At 40.3% G+C, this 18903-nt stretch overlaps 1 protein-coding gene across 1 annotated transcript in view; it reads right to left on the reverse strand.

Moving 5' to 3' along the window:
- Positions 1-18903, reverse strand: part of MIB2 (MIB E3 ubiquitin protein ligase 2) — a 1775226-nt gene that overhangs the window by 1100694 nt on the left and 655629 nt on the right. Inside the window, 1 exon segment of the mRNA XM_044061758.1 lies at positions 1553-1560. Within this exon segment, the coding sequence (XP_043917693.1) occupies positions 1553-1560 (8 nt within the window).

Genomic DNA, 18903 nt, shown 5'->3' on the forward strand with positions numbered 1-18903 from the left:
TGCTGAGAATATACCAAAGAAATGCAATCAGTAACCCATATGGCCAGGGTAACTTTAGAAACTGGTGATCCCAGTCTGTTTGGTGAGAAAGAAACAAAACAACTGGTCTGTTTTCCTGAAATCCTTTGTCTTGTGTAAAAAGAAATGTAGTTGTAGCATGTAGTCTCAGTTGTTTGAAAAATTAAGGAAGAAGACAGGCAAATGAATTGTTTGATTGATATTTGATTCAGAAGCTACTTTTGGTAAGAAAGATGGATTGGTTTGTAAACTAATTCTATCTTTCTGAAAAAACAATGCAAGGGGATTTGGATGATAGAGCCTGGAGTTTGGAAATTCTCCTTGCAGATGTAATAGCTACTAAAAATTCTGTTTTTCCAAGACAGAAATTTTAAATCAGTTTTTGCTGAAGGTTCTAAGGGTTGTTGTATATTTGTTAAATCCCAGGGAGGTGATGGATCTTTCACTGAGTAAGAAGGTGCCCTTTAGAGGAGTCTTGCACAATTTGGAAGAAGCAAAAGAGGAAGCATTTTCTCACAAATGGAAATATGATATGGCTGTTAATTGTACTTTGACTGTGGCAAAACTAGTGCCTTTCTGAAAAACAGACGCTAAAAACTCCAGAACCAAAGAAATAGGTGCAGGAAAAGGGTCCATTTCCTTTCTGCGGGCCCAAACCGAAAATCTTTTCCATTTGTTTCTGCAAATCTTCCTTGTAAAAGCTTTCTGGGAAGATAAAAAGAATATGACAAACCAGGAAGGAAAGCCTGTGTTGTCTAGCTATTGATGGAATTGGAGAAACCATGCATTTAGTTTGAGGCCTGGAATACTGGGATGCAAGAGAAGATCTGGACTGGAGTCCAGTATCCATAGAGGATAATGAAGATGAGACCAAAGGATAGTTAACCAAACCTGGAGGCTAGCATGTGACAATGAGGATAACTGCGCTCTTTAGCCAACTGGCTTTCTGTAAGAATTTTGAAATTAGAAATAACAGGAGATAGACGTAAAAGAGACCTAAGGGCCAAACGTGGACTACAGCATCTCTTGGTGAGTCCTCCTGAGGGAGTATTAGAGAAAAATACCTGCTGCACTTATTGTGGGAGAAGACACAAAGAGATTGCAGCAAGGTTGACCCCAAACAATGGAAAATCTTCTCCTCCACAGATTGAGAGACAACTCGTGAGGTAACAGAATGGACCTGCTGAGTTTGTCTGCTAGTATTTTGGAGTTCCCTGGAATGTGAGTTGCCACCAAAAAGGGTCTGGAAGACATCGCCCACTACCACACTCTCATTTCCTCTTGACAAAGGGGTTAAGATCAGGTTCCCCCTTGTTTATGTACTAGACCAGACATGTATTCGGTTTGTATAGCAATAGTCCCTAGAGGGAGAACATCTTGAAAGGCCTACAATATTAACAGAACCATTCTCAACTCTAGGGAATTGATGTGTGAATTGGTCTCTTTGGGGAGGGTGGGGGGGACCACATGCCTTGGACCATCTGTCCCAAGAAATGCCCCACCTGCACCCCAATTGGGAGGTGTCCTTGGTCACCATGGCCACTGGAAGAGACGGAATAAAAGGACAGCCCTGGTAAATCGCATCCAACTGATTCCACCAGCAAAGATGATTTTTGCATACTTGAATGAGTTTGACTGGGAAGGATACAGGATGTTGCAAAATAGACCACTGAACAGCAAGAGTCCATTGGAGAACACGCATATAGAAATGTGACAGTTACCACCACTGAACGTACAGCCTAAAGGACAAGTCTGGCTAGAAGAGGAGTATGAACAAGAACTTGCTGTACCTGGAACTTGACTGTGTCCACATGATGTGAAGGCAGAGCAGTAATCTGACATACTGTGTTCAACTGGACAGCAATGAACTCCAGGTTCTCTACTGGTTGTAGTTTTAATTTGGAGATGTTGACTGTAATGTCTAATGTTTGACAAAGTTGGAGCAAATAGTCCCTGGACTGTTCAGGAGATGCATGGTTGGGTCAGTGAGGAGCCAGTCGTCTAGGTATGGAAATACTTGGATTCCTTGCAGTATTAGGTGAGCTGCCACCACTGCCATACATTTGATAAACACACTGGGGGCTGTGGTGAGACCAAAGGGCAGGGCTCTGAACTGATAGTGACTGGCTCCCAACCGAAAGCATAGATGTCTTCAGGAGTGTCTGTTCTTCTTTATGTGGTAGCACGCATCCTGAAGACTGATTGAACACATCCAATCATCCTTAAATACAAAGGGCAGGATGGACAGAATTGTGACTATTCGGAATTTTGACTTCTTCACAAATTGGTTTAGGTTGCTTAGATCCAAAAGTGGTCTTGGGTCCCTTGTCTTCTCTGGCACTAAAAAGAACCTAGAGTACCTTCGAAATTCATTTTGGTCTGGTGAAACGTCCTGATGACTCTGTCTAGAAGCTTTTAAATCTCCTGAGCTGCAGCTTCTCTCTGACTAGGTGGGCCATTGGGGAGCTTTCTTCTTTTGATTGGGGGAAATAGGGAAAATGGTATGAAATAACCTCAGGATATTATTTTTAGTACCCAATAATCTTTTGTTATAGAAATCCTCCAGAAGTGGGCAGACAGGCAACCCTTCAGGAATGCTGAAAGGATCTATCCAGGAAAGTCTCAAACCCGAGTTTTGCAGTCTTCTTCTGCCATGAGGATGGCATCTTCCATTTGAACTTTCCCCCTCTGGCCATGGAGAAACTCTCCTTGCATTGATCCTGGAAAGACCCCTGGGATTTATGGAACCACATTTCCTTGCCCCCTCTTTGATTCTGGGAAAAGAATGATTGAGAGGTAGAAAAGCAAATCCCTATGGCAGACAGGGTCTTTCCTTCCTGTTCACTGTGGGAAAGCATTTCTTTAACAGATGGGCCGAACAAGGATGTTCCATCAAAAGGAGCACTGATGAAAAAAGACTTGAAGGGGTCAGCAAAATTACATAACTACATCCAGGCAGGTCTCCCAACAGCAATGCCTAAACTGGCAACCCATGAGGCACCCTCTGCAGCATGGGATTATCAACCTCAATGATGCATTAGAAATGGATAAAAGAGCGGCCAGTTGTGAAGATGACATTTTATAGTCCTCCGGAGACGTGCACTCTGAGAGAAATTTTAAGAGCTCCTTGGTCAAATTCCTCTGCAGCCTATAAAGTGCACTAAATAATTCAGGGACCTCAGACCAAAGGTCGCTAAAGCAAATATGCACTTTCCAAATCTGTCCATTGCCTTTGACTCTCTATTAGGGGAGATGGACAGAAGAGCTCTGTTCAGATAGCTCCTTTTTTGTGGCTGCCACCACAACCATTGCATCAACAGGGACTCCTTTGTTCTACTGGGGTCTGTCCATTGGTGGTGTCAAAATTTTATCTGGACATCAGGGAATTGGTTCGACAAAGTCTGGTTCCTTACATGCCCAGCATGAGACTAGGTTGATAAGCTCATCAGCTGGGGGAGACGGCCAAGGCATAGATGGGCTGGAACAAAAAGCTTCCAAGAAAGACTGACTTTTCTGGGGAGGGAGTATCTGAAGACCATCCACCCTTTCATTAAGTATCTCTAGGAAGTCTCCAAATGAGACGTCATCTGGTGGAGATCTGGAGGACCCTTGCCCTTCTTCGAAGTCAGAATCCTCTGAGAGATTCCACAAGGGAATCTATGTGCCTCCTTTTGCACGTTCATTTGCAGGGAACCTCCTCAGTGAGATGCTCTGGGAAGATATCTGAAGAGAGGGGAATTTCCTGTGGGGAAGCTGTCTGGATGCTAACTGCTACTGGCTCTCTCTGAGGACTAGGACTAATAGGATCAGAGCCCTGACCCACTGTAGGAATAGGTATAGGCTCCAAGGAAGAGAGAGAGAGAGCGGATCTTTTTAATGAGAGAGGAGGCTCTCCACTACCTCAAAAGCAGATGAACTGAGGGAAGCTATGGCCAGCTGCACCAAGGCAAAAACCTCTGCAACAGCCAAGTGTTGACCCTACCCTGATCCATGCCGCAAAGAGGGAACCGGATCCAAGCTATCTAGTGTTGAAGCTCCGATGGGGAAGAACAGCACAGACAACATCATAGTTGACCCTGGTTCTCCAGATTCAACACCAATGCTTTGGCTCCAGAACTCATCCCGATCCAAAGGGACAGGGGCAGAACCAGTCCGGGGAACTGCCGGAGTCAAAGACCTGGCTGTCTTCAGATCCAACACCGACACTCTCAGGGTTCTCAGATCCAAGAGCTCTGAAGCAATAGGATGGATCAGAGAAGGAGATATGACTGCATGGAAGTGGAAGGAATGATCATGAATACTGTGGGAGATGGAGCCAAAATAACCCCCATCTGAATCTCAGCACTAAGGAATTTCCTCATCATCCTATCCACATCAGCCTCTGAAAGACTTCTGGAGGAGACTCTCATGCATGAGGTAGTGGAGACTGTAGCCTCAATTCTTTCCTTGGTGTAGTTTGAAGAAAGGGGGAATAGAGCTGATGAGACACTGGATCAACTCTGAACCTGGGTGAGTGAGTTAGTGGAGACTTAGATAAAAGTTCTTTGGATCCCAGAGCTGTTTAGGAGACTTTACCAATATGACAGTCTGATCTGAGGATTTAGGATCTGAAGAAGATGGATCTGAATGAAGTTCTTTGGATCTTCTTAGGAGGCTCCAAACAGGGTAGAAGAGGGTTTAGGAGAGATTAGGAAATCTCTTTCGATACTCTGAAGAAGTCTTAGCATGTTTACTGGAAGTTTGAGCCCCTGACGAAGAAGAGGGGGATGGAGGCAGCAGTCTCTTAAGAACCAGTTTCTCCTATCAGAAATTGCTCTAGAGTTAAATAGAACAATCAATGGCAAGATGTGCCTCTCTGAGACAATAAACTCACTCCCTGTGGGCATCAGCTGAGAAACCAACTGGCTTTAAGAACTGCACTTCCTGTGGGCACAAAATTCCAAATTCTGATGGATGGGAGAGGAGATCACTACCTAAGCAGAGAATAAAAAAAGAAAATATATAACAGCACTTTTTTTTTTTTTACAGAAAAATGAGCAGCAATGGTAGGAAGGATACTCTTAAAAGGGTAGGAAAGGCAAAGTAAAAAGGGTAGGAAAGGCAAAGTAAAAAGGGATAGACTGGTATCAACAATGGTATGCTATGCATGAGAAGACCAACAAAGGTAGAAAAACAGTCAGAACGAAGATGTAATGGAAGAAAAAAACAAAAATCCTGAAAAGCGTAGAGGGAGGATAGCAAAAGGCTATAGAAAATAATATTTAACATTATTGAATTACTGAAGCAAAAAACTACTCACAATTCTCAAGAAGTCTAATAATAAGCTCCTGAGAGAAGATCTGTGTTTGTGCAAGATGGCAGCAAATGAGATCTGAGGTGTTGTAGGCTGACTGGAGCATTATGGATAGAGGGAGGAGCTCAAGAGTTGGATCAGTAAGTCTGTAGAATCTGGCCGTGTTGGATCCATGACCCATATGTTGAGGAAGAATGAAAAGAACAACATCAGACTATACCATTTAACTCTTGAAATAATCACTAGTCTAGAACAGACTCTGTACAACAAAGCTCATCCCTGTGCATATTCAATCACAACTTGGATCTACGAATGAGGAAACATTTACCCCCAGGACTGCTCCCATGCTACTAAAGGACAGAGGCAGCTCCTAAATGCTTTAGCCCATGAATGGGTGCCCTCAGGTTGTCTATGGTATGATCCCAGTTATTTTCACTAGGAGTAATATATAATTATCAACCAAGGGATGGGTATGGCCAATCTATCATGAAATGGGGAACAGGTTCATTATAGCACAAAAAGGGAACTCGGCTAGGCTTAAAATGGTCCACAAAGGCTGCTGGTGTAGTACTTACCTATGAACCTATATGGCTTGGTTTCCAATCCTGTTAATACCCATCAGAATACATATGAAATGTAGTACTCATGAAAGACAAGCTCTCTAACATAAGGCAAGAAACCTGCGTAATTATTCTGTATAAAAGTGGGTAGTCTGTTGGGACACTTCAGACCTATTGCTATATATATATATCTATATATATGTGTGTATATATATATATGTGTGTGTATATATATATATATATATATATATATATATATATATATATATATGTATATATATATATATATATATATATATATATATACACACACACATATATATATATATATATATATATATATACGCACACACACACCATGACTTAACTATAATCTTAGAGAAGGTACAACTATAACTAAGTGAGTTCTAAATACAGCCTCCATCATGACAACATGGGCTCCATAAAGGTGAAACAATAAGTTTAGCACTAATATATAACTAAGCAAGTTCCTTAATACAACTTCTGTCATCACAACGCAGGTCCCACCAAAGGTGGAACAGTTAAGTTTTGCACTAGTAACAGTTATTTATCATAAAGAACATAGAAAAACACATTCTGAAGAAGCTACTGCTCATAGAGGTACACTCCAGCGTTGTACACGCTGCCCTCTATACTTTTCCATCAACATCAATTAAATATCCCAGCAATATAGACCACTATGCAGATTACATTGTCCTCATCTGCAAATCCACTTCCCACAGTTCAGCACAGGTAATAATTCAAGGTTGGTTTGCTCTGCTTGAGGCATGGCTACCTGACTATCCTCTTCTGTTTTATACCACTAAAAGCAAATATATCTTATTCTGCTTTAACTACAACCAAACTACACTTCCTACATCCATAATCATTACATACTCAAGTGTGGAGACTATGCGCTGCACTGATATCTTGGTTTTTCTTACACCAGACCACTTAGTATAATCAGACATGCATATTTACAAAATAATCAAAAAATTTAACCAAACATTAAGATGTCCACATTGCATTAGAGTTTATCTAGTCAGGTATATCACAGAAACTCACTGGTACATAACTGCATTTAAAATCATTTTGTGGGAAACCTTGGCTCGAGATGATTGTCACTGTTGAAGTGACACCCTGATCCCATGTGCAAAATGGGAAAATGGGTTGAGGATGGATGAATCCAAACTGTCAACTGGAATGAGATGGCATCTTCTATAAGGAAGCACAATTTGCCTTAGCTGTACTTCCAATGGCTCATCAGTGCAATGTCATCGAAGAATTAAAAGGGATGTCATTCCTTAAACTCTCATCCTCTCAGCTTCACCCTGCTAACTAACATTTCTGAACAACTCAGCTTCCTTTAGAAATAGAGTTCAACAAGTAACCTAAGAAATGTAGGTCGTATGATGCAATCTACTATGTCATCTCATAACACGTGTAACAGTGCACCTAATGACATTAAGTTTGGTAAGAAAACTTCATATTTCATGAAAAAAAAACTGCATTGGTAGTTTAAAGCCAGCTTCAGATACTTCTGTGATGACAGATCCACCTAAGCACAGCATGCAGACGTTTATGCCAGTTACCTAAAACAGTTCTACTTTTTTGAACACAAAACATGAAAAGATGGTTATTTTATTTCCTCAAATGTATTTATTTATTTGACATTTGTTTACTGGGGTGGTCTACAGAATCCATTTTCAGCAGAGGCCCGAGGAGAAAAGCTCCACATACAGTACAATACAAACGCAGTATAATCCAGTACAGTAGAAATAACATTAGAAATACTTCACAAAAATAAGTCAAAAGAACAAACTGATACAAGATGTTACAATATACACTACACATCTAGACAATTCTATAGCGTTAAAACATTACAGACAGTAATAGTCACTCACCATACATGATGCCGATAGTGTCCAAAAAATAGTATGTAGGTAGTGCAGTGTTATAGTACATGAAAAATAGAATGTTAGTTTCAGTTAGAAAAATAGCAGCCAGAAAGTTAGTGATGCAGATAGATAGTGAGAGGGAGTTAAGAAGAATAGAAGCAATGCAGCCTGGGCAGTAGCTTAAGGATATGGTATAGAAACAGAGGAGATGTTAGAAGAGCCTTAGGATCTTGCAGTCTGTTGTTGTTGTTGTGTCTTTCGGCTTATCCCGATTAGGGGTCACCACAGCAGAACTCCGGTCTGCTAATGTTTGGTAGTAGATTTTTACGTACCGAGTTATCAGCCCTGATGCACAACCTTCAACGAAGGCACGCCCATTTACACATGCCTCCACACAGAAGACGCTCTGAGAATCGAACGTGACAATGTCTTGCTCTAAGGCGACAACGCTACCGCAGCACCACTACCGCGGAAGGATCTTGCAGTCTGTGAGGGACTGAAATGTGACAGAAGAGGACCATGAGGCTAGTGCGGAAGAAGAGGAAGACCTGAGCATTGGACAGGCTTTATGCAGGAGCACAGTCATGTATTTTTGAGATGATTACTTTAAAGAGGCTTTGAAATGGGTTAGGCTAGGCTAGTTAGAGGTAGCGAATTCCAAAGTATAGAGACAGAGTATGAGTACAGAGAGTGACCCGTTTGTGGGTTTTGAGATAGCGAAGAGATTTTTGTCTTCTGATTGTAGAGACTGATTTGGTGTGCAAGGTGTGACTAGTTTGGCTAGTGCAGGGCAGGCAGTAGACTTAAAAATAAGGTTGCGCAAGGTGGATAGCTGAATAAAGGCAAGTTGGTCGGGGAGTTCAAGCCAGTGTCATTCTAGGAGTGGTTTACAGTGGTGTGTGTGATATTCAGTTTGTAGCAAACTTTGCAACTTTGTTGCAGCACTGTTCCATCTTGCGTAGGGTAGAAGTTTGTAAGTTAGTTAAGATAGGGGCACCATAAAGAAGGGAGGGAAGTAAAAATGTTTTTGCAAGGGTGGTTTTGGTTGCTGCAGGAATTGTTTGTTTCTATATAAAAGAGTCCCAGTTTTTGATGAGTTTTCTTTATATTCTGCTGTATATGGGGGTCAAATGAAAGTTTATTGTCAATGATAACACCTAGAAGTTGGGTTTCCTGCACTATTTCTATGACAGTATTGTTAGATGCAAGGATGTTGAAATAATCAAGTGGCAGGGGAGGTGTTTTGGGATGAAAGAGTACTAGTTTTGTCTTCTTTGGATTAAGAAAGAGTTGGGCATTTCCTTAGCCAGGATCCAACTGCAGTAGAGGACTTTTGAGTTTTAGAAAGTAATTCTGGTAGTGATTGAGCAGTGCAGATTATGGTGGAATCATCAGCGTACTGAATGAGGGTCCCAGAGTGAGAGGTAGTGTGAAGGTTATTTGTGAAAATGTTGAAGAGTAGGGGTCCTAGGATGGAGCCTTGAGGGAATCCAGTAGTGTTGTGGAGAAAGGGTGAGAGTTCATTGGACCATTTCACTGCTCGTTTACGATCCTTGAGGTAGCTCTGAAACCATTTTACTGTGTTATGTGAGAAGACTATGGCTATTCAGAGTGTCTGTAAAGGATAATAGGGTTGTAGCAGTGCTGTGGCTGGGTTGGAAGCCATGTTGGGCTTTGGCTAAAAGATTTGTTTGCAATAGATATTGCATTAATGTTAATGTCTTGTTAATTGACTCAGTAGGCAGCAAAGTTAAAACAACTAGAGTAAGACTGACATCATAGGTTCATAAGTAGGTACTAGGCTATTAGCCCTAGGGCTGGCTGCTTATAACAAAAATGTGTGGCTGCCAGCCACCAAGAAAAATTAGGGCTCCAGCTAATGAAATGTACCCTGGCTTTCGCCACCCAAGAAAATTATTTTCCTGTGTCCTTGTCAAGCAGAGCCACAGAAGTGATCCCCGGGGTGAATTTCCTATTTCCCATCCAATCATCAAGATTTTTCTTGAAGAGTGCTAATGAGTGACATAGATAGCTAGTCTGTTCCAAGCATGTTCTGTTTAATAATGTGACAAGGTTTAGGTCCCTAGGGTAGCTTTTGGAGGGGGATTTTCTTTAAGTGGAGCATGTCCAGTTGTTGTAGATGTCTTGTCAGGTACGGGGCGCTGTACTCTATAAAGGGTCTAATGAGTGATGAGTAGAGGGGAACAATGACCTCTTTTTCTGGATGAAAAACCTTTTGTGATGAGGTGACTGGGATTCTGCTGAATACTCGTTAGAAATTCAATATCATAAACATCATAGATAAAACAGTAAGACTACTAACGGAGTATAACAAAAACATAAGAAACCACTTAAGGAGACCAGTAAGTAAACAAGCTAGTACCAGGATCCAAAGGTGAACTCAATGTTGGTTTACATACATTTGGATTTAATACATTTCTTTAGTCATATCCCTGGTACTCATATTCTGCACCTTCAGTGTATTGAGAACATAGAACTTTCAACAGGCAAAAACCTAAAATATGAATGAAATGCTACAGCTACAACTAGAAAGCCCCTTTAACCCCTGGTCAACAAAAAGGTTTCAAAACTATTCTCAAAATCAGCAAGCCACATCAGTTGTAAATGCTGCTCTTACTCTTTCCGTTACCAGGGCAACCAGAAAGAAGCTTTAGCAATGCAAATTATTTTTTCATTACAAAACAGCTTATTCCAGGTACTATTTGCTGGTTTCATGCAGAGAGAGAAAGCGAGAAAGAGATGAGAGGCAAAGCGATCTGGGACAACAGTGCAAAAAAATACAATACTACTTACTCCAAATAGCAGTGGCAGCTGGTGAGTCAAATCAAAGGGGGAGTGCAGAAGACAGCTGAATGGGTGGGGCCAATGGGAAGGGGTGTGGTTAACTAGAAAGTGGTGGAGCTATGCTCAAAACCACAAAAACTGGCACTTTAATTAAATACACTGCTTTGGGTGCCAAACCGTCATTATGAGAGTCCAATCAAGACAAAATGAAGTGTAGAAAAAATATATATTTCAATGCATTGGCTACATGACATATTACTTAATATCTAGATGGAAACAAAAAGGTTGTGACGATGAAAAAATAAATTACTTTTTAAATGCATTACTGGAGTGCTAGTCAAAAGCACTCAACTCAAACCACTTCTCCTTGCACTGCAGTTCTAGTAATAATTTATATTCAGCTTTATAAAAGTACCAAGTAACATACTGAAAGTAGCGATCTCTGTGATACCCCCACTTGTAAAAATGTTTCTTATCCAAAAAAGACCTGCTGCCGGACAACAACTATCTACTTGTTTCATGGGGAAAACATGATCAAAGTAAAAAATGAACAGCAAACAAGAAACAAGCTCAGGATAAATTGCTTAAAGGATTACTGCACAGGTTATGGACCACACAATAGATTGGCATTCTGTTTAGTTTATAGGTAAAGCCTGCAAAAATGACTGCAAGTCTCCAACAAATGTAATGACCTTCTAAAATACTGTAATCCTGTGCTTTATTACAAACACTGTCATATGCATTTCAATACCATTTCAATACCCAAGGCTTATACGTGATCTAGTTATGTAAATATTCTCTGCATAGCAACAACAAAAAGGCTTTCAGTGTTGGTCATTCTTTAACAGTATGCGTATTAAAGCTTACTTGCATCTTACAATCTTAGGCAAGCCTACCTGATGGTCATTAAAGCATTGCTACTTAAGCACAAAGCAACAGGCACTGCAACAACATGCATTTTCTGAATAATAAGAAGCATAAATCAACAATATAAAAATATGACAGAGAACCAGAACATTCTGCAAAATCAAGGACAGATGAAAAGCCACTGTAGTACTTGTGTCTACATTAGATGGGGGGATACCCTGCACATTTACACTGCATAACTGCTCCTTGCCTTGTTTGGACACATCCAGAGTCACTACATGGGGGAGTGGGGTGCAACAAGTATGTCACAATTTGAAATGTCTCTGGCTGACGGTGATGGCCCTGACACATTTGTCACACCTCTCAACCTCAGAGAAAGAAATCTGAAGAAAGCCATAACAAGAAGTGGGACAAAGGTCAAAAATAAGGACAATTTTTAAATATTACTCTTATGAACTTAGAAAGATAATAGAATAGCAGGTCTTGCATGAGTAGGAATTTTCTGAAGGGTATGAAATCTGAAACTGAAATGTCTGTCATTATTTTCTAACTTCAATCTTTAATGATTTGCCACTCATTTGCCAGAAAAAACACAATGTTATGAAAAATGGACCAAAAATGTGATGCAAAAATATAAAATAGCCACACAATACAGCTGGGAACATGTCAAAGTAGGGACACTTTTTTAATATTAGTACTGTTAAGTTGAGCAGCTGACAAAATAAAAGAATCTATATGCATTTCTGAAATAAAAGTAATCTATAACGCTGATCATTACAATTATTTATTAATTGTAAACCATCCACATTTTCTTCCAAAGGTGTCATTTTGCAGAGGGATTATTAGGGGAGCGCAACATTTTGAGCCAAAATTGGGGACAGTTCAGAGGTTTGTTATACCTAATTCTATAAAGCGATTTATTTGTGTGTATCTCTCAACCTCTTAATGCAGGAAATCTGGACAAGGCCAAATATATTGGGGGAACATACAAACAGTACTAAAAATTCATCTTGTATAAACTTACACAGTTGATAGAATAACAGGTCTTGCTTTAGCATGCATTTTTCTGAGGGGTATGAAGTCTGAAACTCAATGTCTGTCACTGTTTAGTGACTTCATTCTTAAATGATTTTTCCAGAAAACCAAAACATGTATGAGGAACAACCAAAAATAAGAAGCAAAAATCTATTAATTCTGCGAAAATCTGGGCAGTAGAGAGGTACACTTCAGCTGGGACCATCTTTGAGTTTGCTGCCCTTCCCCCCTCACAAAATCATGGTCGAATGGAGCCTCCCCCCTGCAGCCATCCCAATGTCCCATTACTTGACTATTTTGCCCCATTTACCATAAACACTGTAATGTGCATACTGATTTACTTCTACGATGATTTCCATTTCATTTAAACGTTTTATTTTACATTTTACAGCATAAACACTATAGACATCTACTAAACAAAGCAATGCAGTCTCACAATGAAAATAGACTTCGCAATAAAACTTCTCTGCCCTTGAAACTCACTTTCATTGAAGCAGCATTGAAACCCACATTCAAAGAAAATACATCTGGCCAGTGGTAGATAAAGATTAACTTTGGGCTGTTTTCAAATCATAGGCCCCTTGGACATGAAACATACATGTGTTCTTTGATACACCTTCCTGATTGTATTAAATTATATGGTATACAATACAGTTGTAAAACAGTGTTTTCAGTTTATTGTTTTGAACATTTTTCCAATAAACAATGAAACAAAATGCATGCACCAATAATGACAAAACTGCCCAATTCAGAACATTTCCATCATAAAAGTCTACTCAAACTTCTACATTCCATCAGTACCAGTAAATATGCACAATCTCTGCAGAAGTAAACGTCATCTAAATAACACCACATTAAAGAGATCTGTAACTAATGAACAGGTTGCTGCTAGCAAACAATTTTACATTTCATTGTTTCATCTACAAATAAAGTGGCTGTTGCCCTTGAGGAATAAATTGCTTATGTTACATTAAAAAAAAATGATAACCTAGTAATATTGCAATAGGGAATGGATGGCAAACAGGTTCATAGTTACTAGGTATCTCTGCCAAAGAGGACTGCGAAATCCAGCCCCTTTTAAAAGTACAACACAGTACAGTATCAGCAATACATCTACTTACTGTGGGAATAGAACCCACAGCCTTCTGCATCAAAAGCAAGTACACTCCTTGTTGTGCTATTAACAATGCAAACAGACACAGCATAAGCAGCACTAAACTTCTCTTCCACTGAAGCTCTCAGCTCCTTGTAAAACCCTCTCATCAAATTTGCAGCACAAGAAATCTGAAAAAAGCCAAAATGTATTGGGGGGGATAAAAGCCCAAAAACCAGGGACACATTTTAAACATTGCTTGTATAATCTTGGAAAGTTGCTAGTATAAAATGCTGTATTACCACCATGCATTTCACTGCCAAGTTCTAAACCCAGCACCCTGTGCACTACAGTCAGAGCAACATATCACTATGCCAAGTCAGCTATTTCTTGAAAGACAGGAAGACTGAAACCTAAATGGCTATCATTTAGAGAATTCAGTTCTCACCATAGCTCTCAACCTCTTAGCACAAAACTCCTGGACAAAACCAATAATGGGGGAATACAGCCCCCAAACATATTCAGTGAATTCAGTTCTCACCATAGCTCTCAACCTCGTAGCACAAAAAACCTGGACAAAGCCAATAATGGAGGAATACAGCCCCCAAATTGGGACAAATTTCAAATATTGATCTTATAAACTTAGAAAATTGCTAGAATAAAAGGTTTTGTGTTACCATGTTATTTCTTAACAATATGAAGTCTGAAATTCAAATGTCTATCATTATTTAGTGAATTCAAAATCCAGAACACCACAGATTTTATGAGGAACAGAACAAAAATATGAGGCAAGAAACTGAATAAATTTCACAACTGGTGGTGGGTAGGGAATTCAGGCTCTTGCTACCTGCACCCAAGGTACAGGGTTTGAGCCTGAGTTATTCTCTCTAGTCACCAGGTATATTTAACTGGGGCACACACACATGCACACACTGCATACACACACATACACACACACACGCACACACACACACATGCAGCACATGCAGACACACACTTACACACACGCTCACGCACAAACACATGCGCACACACACACACACACACACACACACACACACACACACACACACACACACACACACACACACACACACCAACACACAAAACCTGAGTTTGGAGTCCGACTGTCCCAGCTTCGTCTGAAATGCAACTTCAAAGTCCCAGCCATTTGCAAGCTCAGTTAAAATACAAAAGTCCTGCCTGCAGATGCTGTGGTCCCGCGAGAGCAACTATAGCTATCCAGCCTGCAGACGTTGCATTCCAATCCCCTTCCAGTCTATGCAGTTGCAACCACATAGACTTCTGGGGCATCTGTAGTCTGATGCCTTCTTTCCTAATCCGGACTGCTGTTTAACCAGTCTGGATTCCTGTGCACATGCGAGGAGTACCAACAATATGAGAAGGCACATTGGTGCAACAGATAGTATTGTCACCTCACAGCAAGAGGTTTTCTGGTTAAGTTACCGACTTGGGTACTTTCTGTGCGGTGTCTGCATGTGCTTTCTGTGTTCATGTGGGTTTTCACCTGGTTCTCCTGTTTCCTCCCACACTCCAAACACATGCAGTAGGTGGAATGGACACTCTAAATTGGATGTACATGCGTCTGTGTGCTTGCTTGTGTGTGGCATGAAAGAACTTGGCTGTATATGTGTCTGTGTGCATGCTTGTGTGTGGCATGAAAGAACAGCAGCAAAAGGGCAAGTCACCCAGTGGTGTGAACCTTGGGTCTAGATGATTATCACTGTTGAAGTGACAATTGCAGCAGGGCTAGCCACCCAGCAGTGTAAACATTGGCTCTGGATGATTATCACTGTTAATGTGACACCCTGACTCCATTTGCAAAATAAATGGGGTTATGGATGAATGGATTAGATAGGATAGGTCAAGTGGCAGATGCAGACAGCCTTTATATTTACTGCACCCATACAAACTTCTTAATTTCTTTGCATTTCACATGCAATGCCTGGCAAACACGTAACCAAACAATTAACTTTAATTTTATATCTGACTGGCTATATATTGTTCTTGTTTCCCCATCCACCTTCTGCAGCAAGCACGCACACATGCGCGCGCACACACACACACACACACACACACACACACACACACACACACACACACACACACACACACACACACACAACTGTTAATCTTTTCTCTAAGGGAAGTAACCATTATTATATTTGTGTTTTAGTGTATGCTTTCAAAATCTAAATATGTGCAGCTGTACATAATTACTGTTTTGAACAAAAGCTTGTAAAGCATTATCATTTCCCATTACAAAATAATGAGGGTTCTCACCTCAGTTAGTGTACTCTGCTGAGATTTTGGATGCATTCCATTTTCAGCTAGCTAAAAAAAAATCATTACAATGGCAAGGCATCATCTCTTGACAGCAGAGACAACGCATGCTGAGTAGAACTCTAATTATCTGCAGAGTTATGCATGGTTCTTAATATCAATTAAGGAATACCTTCAGTAACTGACTAACATTGGCTGATAAATGACACTAGACAAAAACAGAACACAGGGCAACAGCTTTAAAATGCTTTCTAAAATTCTGAACCTTTTGAATTACAGAACTTGCAAATGATTGCTATGTTTTCAGTACCAAAATTCATGTCTACAGCAGCTGTCAGAAGTGTTAGGTCTTCTGCGAATCAGACTTTGCCCTGGTGAAGAGTATTCAAGTTCTGGCATTAAGCAATTGGTGAGAAAGGAAAGAAGGATTTTGTGCTGTTAGCATTAACAGCAAAAACAAAGCACAACGGATGCAATGACGGAAATAGGATTTTCAGATCAGCATGATTTCATAAAACATGTGAAACATGATCTTATCAGTGCCTAATATACGCTGCCCTTCCCGATGCCAGTCAGCTATGACACTGCTGATTATAACAGAAACTGGTAATGTGACTTTTAAGTAAATTACTTAATAACAAACTGGATTAACAAATAAATACTTGGTCAGCCTGTCATTCTCTCTCTTAACAGCTTACCCTGAGACTACAGACAGAAAGAGATGACAACATCAGTAGGGTTCAGCCAGCCTCAGCTCAGAAGATGTACTATCTGCTGTTCCTATGCCAGACATTCCAAATTCTCAAAAGGGAAAGTACAGTTGTATAAGGACTTACTAGAACAGTAGGTGTCCGACTGATCACAGTAATCCTTGCAACAGGGGTACCCTACCAAGGACAGCCATACAAATAGCCACGATACTAAAGCTTGAGAGTCTTCTCTCACCATAAATCCAACATATGCCCAAAGCATGAGAAGGCGAGGTGGTACATTAGAGACATATGGGAGTGGACTACCAAAGGGCTTTCTTGCCTCAGATCAGAAACAGAAGTGTTGAGGCAAAACATGCACAAATAAGAACATGATATCTGGAACCGGAGTAAGGAATCTGAAATTCAGAGAAAAAGGACAAAAGAAAAAGGAAATGAGGGGTTGTAATTCTGCAATAGTTAACAGATGACATTTACTGTTATGATGTGTTCTTAAACAATGGTACTATGCCCTGCCTTTGAGCACTATTGCAGTATTACTAACGAATGGGAAGATTCTCATAGTTTTCTAGATACTGAGGGTGGTGGACTGAGAAACTGAAATGGGGTGTAAAATAACATGAAGACTAGATCTAGCAAACCCAGGTCTAGCTCTAGAGAAATCAATATTACAACGCTTAGTAAATCTGTCTACAGAAGACCAAGTGGTTCATTCTAAAATGGATTTTGAATGCAGAGCTTTGAACACTTCTCCAAAAGAGGGACAACTTCTCTGGTAGAATGGGACTTAACCAAACCTGGGGTATGACAAAAGGAAATGGCAGAGGATATCAATTTACAAATTGTTTGTCTAGAAACTGGTAGACACAACTTTTTGTCTTGGAAAGAAATGAAAAGTTGATCTGATTTCCTTAGAGGCAGTTTGTCAAGGTAAAATTTGACTTGCCTGTCAGCATCCAAGGAATACAAGATTCTCTCATCCTAGTTCTCGGAAGAGAAGAAAAAGGTAGAAATATTGTTTGGCTGGTTCAGGGAGAGCTCAATATCAACCTCGAGTACAAAAAGATGGGTAAGTTCGAAGTGTAACTCTGTACCTATGGAAACACAGAAATACAGAAAAAGTAAGAGCACTCTTAGCTGATGTCCAAGCTACAAGTGGGACTGCTTTTCAAGTACAGAATTTAAAAGATGAGGAGGAAGCAGGCTCAAAGAGTGGAACAGTTAAATTTTCCACAATATATTTCAAGTGTCAAGGAGGAGGAACATGCTTCCTTGGTGACCTCATGTAAAAGACGCCTTTCAAGAACTATTTGACCTCAAAATAGGCAACAATATGTATCTACAAACAGACAGGCAGACAGAAATTGCTGATAAATGTGATTTAAATAGAGGGAATTTGCCAGTCCTGAACTGAGCAACTCACACAAATAAAACATAATGACAGGAATACCCATTTGATAAGGATTGTGCTGTTTCTTTTGGCAACAAGTAGAAAATCTCTTCCACTTGGAAACGTAAGATTTTCTTGTAGCAAGTTTTCTAGCCTCCTATAAAACCTGTAGCATATCCTCTGAGAAAAATTGTTGTAATTAAAATCTCATCTCTGAAAGGGTTAAATACAGAGTCTGTTACTTTAGATAAATGAGACAGCCCCTTTGTTGTGTGAGCAAGTCCATCCAGTGAGGTAACTTGTGATGATTGAGCATGATGAAACAGAAGGTTGAACAGGTGCTATGTGGGCTGAAATGGAGTCACCAGTAAGATTTCTTGTTTGTCCTTCTTGATTTTGAGAAGGATCTTGGAAATCAGAGGGATGGGAGGAAAGGAAAAAAGCAATCTCTCCTTCCAAGAAAAAATATGCTGTCCATTTTCCAAGACTCTGGACATGGTATTCTGGAGCACAATAGCCTGAGCTGCCTCTACTGAGTACAGGCAAAAAGATCTATCCAAGGAGTACTCCACTGAGGGGCAATTTGCAGTTAGACCTCTCTTTTCAGTATCAATTATTAAGGGTCAGTCTTAGATCTGCTCAAATAGACTTTCACAATGTTTCTTTCTGAGGGCATGTAAACTGCTTGCAAGGACAGATTATACTGGATGTCTATATTCCAGGCAGTCATTGCACATCTACAAATGTGATAGGATCTTGTCCCTTCATACTTATTTATGAAGCATATGAAAACTGATTTGCCTGTCAGTACTGAAAAGAGGGACAAGAGTCCATAGGCGAGGTAAGGAATGCAGGGCTAGGTTTCATCTTGTTTTGAGCAAACATTCTGGACTTTTATGTTTATGGAACATACTCCGCATGTCAGCTCTA

Source organism: Protopterus annectens, chromosome 2.part0 (assembly GCF_019279795.1).
Source record: "Protopterus annectens isolate FY-2018-M chromosome 2.part0, PAN1.0, whole genome shotgun sequence".
NCBI lineage: Eukaryota > Metazoa > Chordata > Ceratodontiformes > Protopteridae > Protopterus > Protopterus annectens.